The sequence below is a fragment of the Sorghum bicolor genome, chromosome 10 (genome assembly GCF_000003195.3).
Source record: "Sorghum bicolor cultivar BTx623 chromosome 10, Sorghum_bicolor_NCBIv3, whole genome shotgun sequence".
In the NCBI taxonomy this organism is placed as follows: domain Eukaryota; kingdom Viridiplantae; phylum Streptophyta; class Magnoliopsida; order Poales; family Poaceae; genus Sorghum; species Sorghum bicolor.
Genome location: NC_012879.2, coordinates 3,647,409 through 3,657,585, shown reverse-complemented (window position 1 = coordinate 3,657,585; position 10,177 = coordinate 3,647,409). Strand labels below are relative to the sequence as shown.

At 40.5% G+C, this 10,177-nt stretch overlaps 1 protein-coding gene across 1 annotated transcript; it reads right to left on the bottom strand.

Annotated features, from left to right (window-relative positions):
* Window positions 1,217-6,693, bottom strand: LOC8071356 (trafficking protein particle complex subunit 5). Its single transcript, XM_002436476.2, has 9 exons — window positions 6,477-6,693; window positions 5,981-6,070; window positions 4,334-4,422; window positions 4,035-4,098; window positions 3,497-3,574; window positions 2,270-2,346; window positions 2,124-2,190; window positions 1,935-2,042; window positions 1,217-1,489 (listed from the first exon to the last, which is right to left on the bottom strand). The coding sequence occupies exons 2-9, from the start codon at window positions 6,050-6,052 to the stop codon at window positions 1,460-1,462; spliced, it is 585 nt and encodes a 194-aa protein (XP_002436521.1). The 5' UTR covers window positions 6,053-6,070; window positions 6,477-6,693; the 3' UTR covers window positions 1,217-1,459.

The following is a 10,177-nucleotide window of genomic DNA, read 5'->3' as shown; positions in this document are numbered from 1 at the left end:
TCTTCGTGCTGGGCTTGTTTCATATCGTTACAATCTGATGGGTTTCTCGTGAATGGTGTGCCTGTGAACATTCTCGATTTATAGTTACAACAGGTAATTTGACTTCAATTTTCCTGTCTTCCAGGATAGTGAATTCTAGATCTGGCATGTCTTGATCTATTTCAGCGTAGTCTTTTTAGAGGGAACGTTGTGTTTTGGCCTAATTTTGTGCAGCACTTCTGAATATTTTGATGGATTGGAATGTTTTAGTCAGTATACAAATTGTGACGTCCATGTGCTTCGTTCATCCACAGATTGTAAATCGAACCCTCTCTAGTTAATGTTTTTTTTTATGTAGTCGGATTCATATCAATCCACATGTCTTGAGGTGGATTGGAGTAGAATTTAAACTAAATTCCACCCAATCCACACCAACACATGGATTGAAGTGAATCCGATAACATCTAAACAAGGCCTAAAGAAATTTACACCTAGTCCAATCTACAGTACTTGGGGGTGTTTGAGCCACTTCAAGTGTCGACATAGCATTACCATTAGTACTTGGGGTTGTTTGAGGCTTCTTGGAGGACCCCTGTATAGTCTGGCCTCAAGTTTCGACATATCATTTCTCAGTACAGACATTGTTTTGTTCGATTGGTCAAATTGTCAAAATCAGCAGACTGTAATGCTCACAAAAACATATTCTCGTAATGTAAACTTATTTGAAGATATATATATTACAAATTAAGTCAAACTTGAGAAATTTCACCATACAAGAATCGAGATGTGCATTCTTTCTTTTTTTTGGTGGAAAGAGAAATAAATTTTTTGAAAACAGGATGGTTCTTTTGATAATTTATAAGACCGGGGAAGGGTAAAATTCGATCCATCCGTATACCATTACGTCTACATTCTTTTGGTGCATTGCACCTAAATGATATGTAAGCAAAGATTCGGCAATCAAAAAGCTAGGACAAAGCTTGTAACAATGCAATTGCTTTCAAAAACTGAAAAGGCAAAGAAAAAGACAGATTTTGGTAGATGACACTATTCTTTCGTGAAATTGCTGTGAGAAACTTTACTTTTTTTTCCCCTTAGCTCTAGGTATTTCCTACAACAAAGAAAGTAGTGTCCCACAGCACAACAACAAAAAAAAAATCCAGTGTCCCACAGCCAAATTCACATGTGGAGTGTTCAACAGCAAAACTTTCCAAAAAAACTACCAGGCTACAAAAGATGAAAAAACAAAACTGAGATAAACAATTCCGTTATACAAGGTGAATGTAAGGAAAAGCATCAATACAGCAGTTTTGGTCAAATTCCGACAAGATAGATGAAGCTCATGCAATCTCACCTAGATCACTTATATTCTCAGTCACATTGCTATTACATAAATCAATTACAAGAAATCACAAAACTACCCAGTAACGATTCACCTTACAAATAGGCTAGTCAAAGGTTTCGTGTACATATATAAAACTCAGCCCAGTCTTGCTTCTCTGTGTAAAACCTGAAAAGAATGTATTTAAATCAGCTTATTCAATAGTGTACTAAAACAAACAAATGCAATTACTAAATGCATGCGATAAAATTTCTGGACCATTGACAAATAAATATGCATGGAATGCTTCTTTACTGTTGAAATCAATTGTCTTTAGCAACGGAGGTAACATAAATTAGCTCATTGTAGACAAATGATAATTTTGACTTAACTAAGTCAAAGTTTAATATCGCAGCCTACATGCCTGACATAAAGAAAATTACGTTAGACTTCTAAATTGTGTCTAATTGGATGAAAAGTTTCTATATATCTTTTGTTAACTATACTATACTAGATTGCATGGTATTGTTGACACCAATAAGAACAACAGAGAATTTAAATTCCTAAATTAGCAATACTATAATTTTCTATTCATTTTTCTAAGCCAGGCTGTCAAAGAACATAAATCTTCTACCTCTTCAGAAAACTTTATCAGGATTGTCGTCCTTGGCCTTTGTTGGCCTTCAATTGGCACAAAATGTGCAGTAACTACGGCAGGAAAGCCAGCATTATCTAATACACCCTACAAAAAGTTACAAAGTAATATTGATATATTGCTCCAATAAAATGATAAGGTCAGTGTTCACTAGTATTGGATTTCCACCTTTACGATTCCCGCAACAAAAGCTCCACAGTTGAATGCTCCCATGTCTTTTGGCACGGAAATGAAACTGTCCAAACAGAAAGAAAATCAAGCTTTAGACTAGTAGAAAAAGAAATGCATTATGAAGTCCACAAAAGTTCACAAACCGGTTAACAAGAAGCTCCTTTTCACTGATCATGTATTCATCCTCATGTTCTGTTCCCTTCTCAAGTGAGTCAGCCACCTGGTACATAATAAAGCAACTACCAGAATTAACAAACAGTCGTGTGAACAAAGTCCAGTGATAACAAGAATACCACAGGTTAACATTTACTGTCAACCATATTAAGTGTTATATATTCTTATGTAACACAGCCATAGGAAGTTGGTTTACATGTGGAGACCAAACCTAAGCAAACTGAACTGAGAGAAATAACAACCCTGTAAAACTATTATCCTGCAGGTGTTTAGAAAACATGCAACCATCCATATTAACTTCTAACATGAGTCCAAGAGTACTCAATGCATGCTACTGCACTATAAGTATTATTCAGGATATCCTATCCTATTAAACATAATAATTCAGTCTTATCCTAAGATGCTTGTACTAATGAGCATGCCTGGCAGTGTTCCAAAATGGCCTCCCTAATATATATTAAGGTGTTAATGTATGATCACTGGTTAAACGGCCGGATAAGTCTGGTTAAGCCATATAGCCACGACCAGGCAGGTAATTAAATGAATACTACTAAAGCTTTTGAAACCATGCTATTTGGATTTTGGAAAAGGAACCAGATATTGAGCATATTTAAAAGGAGTCACACAATGACTCGTCGCACTAGTTATGCACAAAGTGGTATAAGCACCAAGCTCCTCAACAGAGACTACAATTCGCTACAGATATTGCCATCCCTACAGCTCAGGACAAGCTATAAAGCAAGGGAGGGATATGTTGCCATCTTCAAGCTTACAAGGAGATTTTGACATGTTTTGTAGTATATATGAACATGTGTTGCCCAGGTGACAGCTTACAACAAACTGGGGAATAGTATTATCTCAATGTTTTTTATTCCTTTTTGAGTACTTGCTACATTTCAGTTATGTTCTTCAACAGTTCCAGCTTTTAGGCTTACTGCCTCTACGTAAGTTCAATATTGTCATAAAATGGAAGCACAAACTAAAAAAGTTACTTAGTCAATAGACTTCTTGATGTGGTGTAGGTGCCATCATGGCATTACGTGCCACTTGAGTTTGGGGGTCCATCAGTCATCTACTACATGATATTGTAATTTTACAATCTAGGAATCGTTGGTACTAAAGCTTTATAAATACAAATTGTAACCACCCAACTGCGATATGAATCAGAAAAGACAGTCACAGGCAGAACATAATACCTTTCCAAACAACACTTTCCAAACAGTACTGTGGATGAACGATAAAATACCCAGAAGTCGTGTCTCTCGTCTATTTCCCTGAAGTAACAAACAAATTATCTTCCAGACACGACTGCCTCAAAACGAGAAGTCTAGGAAAAGAAAGCAAAGAATATATATTATAACACAGAGATCATGTCTTCTTACAAAAAAAACTAGAAAGTACTTGAAATCATCGCGCATATTATACCAGATGAACCTTTTATCCTATAAAATTCAATAAAAACAAAGAGCTGATGCAGTGACCCTACAGTTGTTATTATTCGATTAGTCCAAGAAAATCCATAACTATGTTTTATGCTGAATGTACAGTGCTTGGATACTCATATATGATACTTCCATATATAAGATTTTTGAGCTAGAAAGAATTATCCAAGCAATTTTTTTTTGTAAAAGGAAATATGACTATAAGATATTATTTGCAAAAATTGAGCATCAAAACTGTTACAGTATTTTATAATGATCGTTATATAACCAAGCAAACAAACAGGTATCAAACCTTCTCCCTGTGACAGAGTAGTTCAAGCACCCTTGCCCCAACTGCATAACCAGCATCCTCCAGCCTGTGCATGAAATTAAACAAACAGGTGTAGCCCAGAGGAATTTATGAATCAATTTACTGAAAGAGTTTATCTGATCTAGGTATAAGTTAGCAGCATGTGCAATAAGAGCTATACCCCATGTCCCCATATTAATCAAGGCAAGATAAACAAAGGCACATGATAGAAAATAATCAATCAACCTAAATACAGATTCATCAAACAAGATCAGACAAGTATATATACACAATAGAGATACCTCCGTTCCAGCTCAGTAATGTTGTCAACTTGAGTCTGGTTGTACTGAACCAACTCAGAGAACAAGAATGCAAATGCACTCAAACTGACCTACAAAAGGCAAAATACTCAATAAGACTGTATGGTAAAGTAAAAAAAAAGACCAGGAGAGAAAGAAAACTTCCTAGAAAACCAAGAGATCATCAAAGCATATCAGAAAAGATTATCATATCTTTGACATCTCATTTGCAAAATTTTCCAGGAACTAATTAACGCCACCATAAAGAAATAAGCATTTATTGACTGGCTGTTAATAAGACCATCACCAGTAAACCTTATGCTACAAAAAATGACACGGTCGGCAAAACATATTCCGCCGAAAAGGGAAAATTTAAGGTTGCTGGTTGAAATAAAAGGGTGGAACCACTCAGGCCTAGCGTCATAAAGTTTAGGCTTGACAGATTGAGATGTAATTAGACTAGATTCTATCTATGAAGAATCAGAGTCAATTTTGTTGCCTGTACAAATTCAGAGAGAATAACCAAAGGTTAAGCTGAGTTTGGGTAATTCCCCTCAGCCTTCTTGTGTCCCCGCACTCCCTTCTCCCAGTGGCCGCACCTAGCAGCCATCCCCTCGTCTCATGTATCTCACCCATGCAGTTACGTCTCAGCCCTAGCCGAACCCTCCCCCCAAACTAAGCACGTGACAAGCCAGCTCTATTTCCATTCTAATGGGACCCAATTCTGATCTATACAACGAAAGGCAAACTGGAGGAAGAAGATCAAAGAACATATGCATCCTCTACTGGCATGCCACAAAAAACGAGCAGTAGGTGAAACAGGAACCAACTGCGACTCCTCCAATCTATGTTCCACAGCCAAAAATGGGAGTAACAACACCAAAGGAGCCAATTCAGATAGACCAGCTTCTGGTGCAAAGTGAAACAACCTCAGATGGATGGGAAGGAATAACAAATTTGACACCAAGGAACAGAAGCCACGGTGTAAACGTAACAGGCTATATAGATGCGAAAACTACTTTTATATCTCAGAAAAATGAAAAAAAAAGAACATGTTTCTAACATTCTTCCAGCTGACAGGCCACACCTTAGCATGGTTTATGCACCTAGAACAAGATGATAGAACTGCATCATGGCCCTTTTCAGCAACTAACAAATGCTTCAGACTTTCACCAAGAAAGAACTCTCTGGGATAATTGTAAAAAACTCAACAGCTGAGATGGCAGGAAGAATATACAGATCAATTTATAAACTAGATTTCTCAGGTAACAAATCTATGACTGGCCCAACAATCAATGCTATTCACAGAAGAATTAACAGATCTCTTCTGTCTCTCACATAAGTCAGGCTCTGCCGATCAGTTACCTTGCCACTGCTTGAACAAAACTGATCAACAGTACCATCAAACATGTCCTGTGAAAATGCAACTACATCTCATGCCACTGCTCTGCAAGACTTGCCTACAGATTACCGTCTACACCCCTAGCGCCTTCCTATTATAGGAGCCTATGTGGGAGCAAGGAACTAGAAGGGATCAGCATCCCAGCGCAATGAGATGCATGGCAATAAAAAAAAGATGGACATCTCGAGGGAGGCAGTGTGCCCACAGATCCGATGGGAATTCAAGGCGGAGACAGAGACAGCACATACCTCCTGCCTGCCACGGCTGAGGGGCTTGTCAAGGACGTTGGCGTACTGCTTCACCTTCCCCACACCAATCATCTTGCCAGGCCCTTCAAGCTGCAGATAAATTAAGGTATAAGTTAGAAAATGTACCATGGACATCACATAATGAAAAATCCCCATACCATATTCAAATAAAATCATTGTAGCCACCGATATGCATATCTAAAGATACACAACTGTATCGACACTTTCACAGTTCATGTTTCGACTCATAAGATTTAACAAGCCAGTTCATAAAAAAAAACATTTCAATTTTCTTCGGCTAAGACTAATCACGAGGGATGGCATGGATGTACACATAAACATCCAATATATTTTGCAGAACAAAACGAAGAAGAAGTTCGTAGGCATAATACATGTATACTGCACTTGTAATTGGATCAGATCAGATCCGAATACAGATAGCTTGGGTTTGGGAGCTCCGTTTTGCACAGCAGGAACGGAAAGGGGGTGACCGTACCTAGTGGGGTCGTCGCCGGCGAAGGTGAGATCTAAGCACCTGGCGTAGGGCGGCGGCGGCCCAGTCGCGCCACCAGACACAGCGCACGCGACTACGCGAGGGGGGAACGGCCGAACGGGAGAGAACCGAGGCAGACTGGCAGAGTGTGTGCCCGGGAGCGAACTGGAGTCTGGAGGGTAGGGGTAGGTTACGGGCCGCTAATTAATTTCGTATCAATGATGATTTTATTTTGACTAGAAAAACGTACAAAACATTAGAAACTCCTGCATTTTAATGGGATTTAAACTTCTTGTGTTTGATGCACAAGTATCCGTGGACAAAAAAAACTCAATATTTTTATTTACACTCGAATTTCGATCTGAACCGAATATTAAGGCTTTTTTTTTGTCTGTGATTACAATGTTGGGTTGATTTTTCCTTCCCTATCTACTCCATCCATCCTAAATTATCTTGGAGAGTCAAGCTATTTAAATTTAACCAAATTTATAATTTGCACGTCATCCCTGTTGTCCGTAGGTGGCTAACGAGAAATCATAAATAGAAAATAACGTTATTTGAAGATCTAATTGAAGAGAGGCTATTGAAGAACTTTTTTTCTTAAAATTTTGTTACTCCCTCTATTTCAAATTGTAAGTCATTCCAAGAATCTTGGAGAGTCAAAACATCTCAAGTTTGACTAAAATTATAGAAAAAATTATAAAATTTTGTGGCATCAAATAGATATACTATGAAAATATAATTAATGAAGAATCTAATGATACTTAGTTGATATCATAATTGTTATTATCCTATCATATAAATTTGGTCAAACCTGAGATGATTTGATTCTCCAAACTTCTTAAAATGACTTAATTTGAAATGGAGAGAGTATATTCCTATCAATATATAAGGATACTCTTGGAGTTGCTTTGAATATCTATTTATCTCCCTGCTTTTTTCTCTCTCGTGGCATGCCAACTTGTCCTATTATCCATTTCATCGAGGTGCAGAGAGCTGCTGTTGTAGTATATAGCTCCTAGCTTTCCACCTTGGGCTGTTAGACTGTCTCCAACAAGGAGCACTTAAACACGATACTTACTCTACCATTTGCGTCACACACATGAAAGGGTCACGGACCACAAGCTTGCCTTCTCCAACAACCAAGAGGGCCGAGCTCTAGATAGGCGCGCGCCGCGCCACACCCTCCTTACCGTCGCCCTCAACCCCGCCGCACTCTAGCTCCCAAGCCAAGATTTGCGCGGCCCAGTCACCCGCGAAGCACCGACTCCCATGGTCGTGGACCTGATGGCTGCTACGCCTCGTGCCGTGCCGATGACTAGCTTGCCATCCAGGACCAAGGGGCGGCGGCGGAAAGTCTCTGCAGCCTAGAGCTCCTAGTGTCGTCCCTATCCACCTAGGCTGCCACGCCGCACGGGGCCGCTCATCACCTGCAACAACAGTCGTTCGGCGAGATCGCCGACCGGGCCGTCTCCAAGTTCCGCAAGGTCATCTCCAACCTCGACCGAATTGGCCACACCTGCTTCTGCCATGGGGCCGTCGAGTCACCACCGCATGCAACCGCGGCGCCTTTGGTCGTCACCGCTCCTGCTTTCACTCTGACTCTCTCCTTGGCGCCGCTAGCTCACGTGGTGCCCGTCAGCATGGCCCACCTCGCCCTTCGGCATTCCCCAATCACCATCGTGGGTCCACCTCTGGCATCTCTCCCCATCGCAGGCCCACCTCGCCGTCGTAGTTCGTGGGCAACTTCCTCATCTTGTCGCCCGAACAAGCCGCTGTTGCGGCCGCTGCTTCTGGAGCAGGCGCGACCAACGGTGGATCTAAAGCAAGCGCGGGCTATCCCCGTTCGGCGACGATGGGGACGCGACATGGGGGCGTCCATGTTTTCGCCTTCCGGTTGTACCGCGTCAGCGCCGGAGCGGGTTCTTCAGGTCACGTGCTGCCCTCGATGCTGGCCACGACAAGGCAGAGTAGCCGCACGATCGTCGTGTTGAGCCAGCTCCGGTCGTGGTGGTGGGCCTGGCGCTGCGTGAAGGCGCAAACAGGCAGAGAGACAACACATATTTGTGTTCCGCGTAGCCTCCGACTCAAAATGGGTCGTGCGATTGTCTACTCTGTCGGAGCGTGTTTTCTTGCCACTGAACCACTGTACACCATCCGTTTTAAGTATGGGTCGTGGTATGGGTCTGTTGTTGGAGTTAGTCTTACAAGCCATTGTATTAGTGCCAGTACTAGCTTTGCCATCGCCCACATACATATAGGATATAGCCCATTCATCCTCTTGACAGTAATTAGCCAATAAAACACACACGTAGCCATGTTCTACATGGGCTTCTATTGTCACTTTGTAAGTATATCCTGCACGAGATATCTAGGCCTTGTTTCGGAAAACCGTAGAGTTTCCTGGCCTTGTTTAGTTTCTAGAAAATTTTATAAAACCTTTTAGATTTTTGGTCATATCGAATCCTGTGGCACATACATTTAAATATAAATAAAAAATAACTAATTATACAATTTGTCTGTAATTTACGAGACAAATCTTTTGAATCTAATTAGTCCATAATCAGACAATATTTATCAAATACAAATGAAATTGCTACTGTGTCCATTTTGTAAACAACATTAGAACTAAGGTCAATCTTAATGGGGAGTTTTATGTCTAAGTTGTCAATACACGAGATTTTGGAAACACTGCACGAGATTTTGGAAACAGCCCTTTGGTGTCCTATCCAGTTCATGGCATTGGTGCAGCTCCTGCATCCCAAGGCATGGGCTCGTGCTGTTGACACGAGGAATAACAGGATGCTAGGAGCTGTTGGGGCCTAGTTTAGATTCAAATAATTTTAGATTTTTTTTGATATTGTAATACTTTTGTTTGTACTCCCTCTATCCCAAATTGTAAGTCGTTTGACTTTTTTATCCCCAGTTTGACCACTCGTCTTATTCAAAAAATTTGTGCAAACATAGTCAAATTTAAGTCATTCTTGAAGAACTTTTATTAATAAACCAATACACAACAAAAAAAAAGTGATATTTTGTACAAAATTTTGAATAAGACGAGTGGTCAAACTTGATATTAAAAAAGTCAAACGACTTACAATTTGGGATGGACTGAGTATTTAACAATTGCTGTTGACACGAGGAATAACAGGCTGCTAGGGGCTCTTGCTGTTAACACTGTAGCAGTTGGGGCGTGGTTTAGATAGCTCACACTTGCTTCTGGTCTCCACATTGCTCTGGTCTCACTTGCTTTGGTTGCATGCTTTGATGTTTCATTCAGGTCTTAATTCAAAGTGTTTTATTCTCATAATCTCTGGCTTGTGAGTTGTGTCATATGTACTGAGTTATTTTTTGTTTGTCTTAAACCTATTTACTAGCTAGTCTGAAAAGTCATAACTGAAAATAAGACAAACGAATTGAGCCTAGTCATAATTAAATTACACAAACGAATTGAGCCTAGTCATAATTAAATTACATGCCCCGAATAGAACAGGTTCTCGACTTGTTTTGTACACGTCCTTTTTCAGATTGAAAAACATGAAACGAAAGCAAGAGAGTACATGACTGTGAGATGGCACCTGCCACTGCCAGAAGCGAACTAAGGAGACAGCATAGTTGACTGCCCTGTTCCTGGTGTCCGTGCCAACAGTCGGCTATCGCGGCGGCGCAGCTCCGACTTGTACCGGCCGACGTCCAGCGGCGGG

Excerpts from the sequence above, each read along its gene's own strand:
- LOC8071356 (XM_002436476.2), bottom strand. The coding sequence starts at position 6,052 with ATGATTGGTGTGGGGAAGGTGAAGCAGTACGCCAACGTCCTTGACAAG. Across the intron at positions 2,191-2,269 it reads AAGGAGCTTCTTGTTAACCG|TTTCATTTCCGTGCCAAAAG; the intron begins GTTTGTGAACTT and ends CTGTTTGGACAG. Across the intron at positions 1,490-1,934 it reads TGATAAAGTTTTCTGAAGAG|GTTTTACACAGAGAAGCAAG; the intron begins GTAGAAGATTTA and ends CATTCTTTTCAG.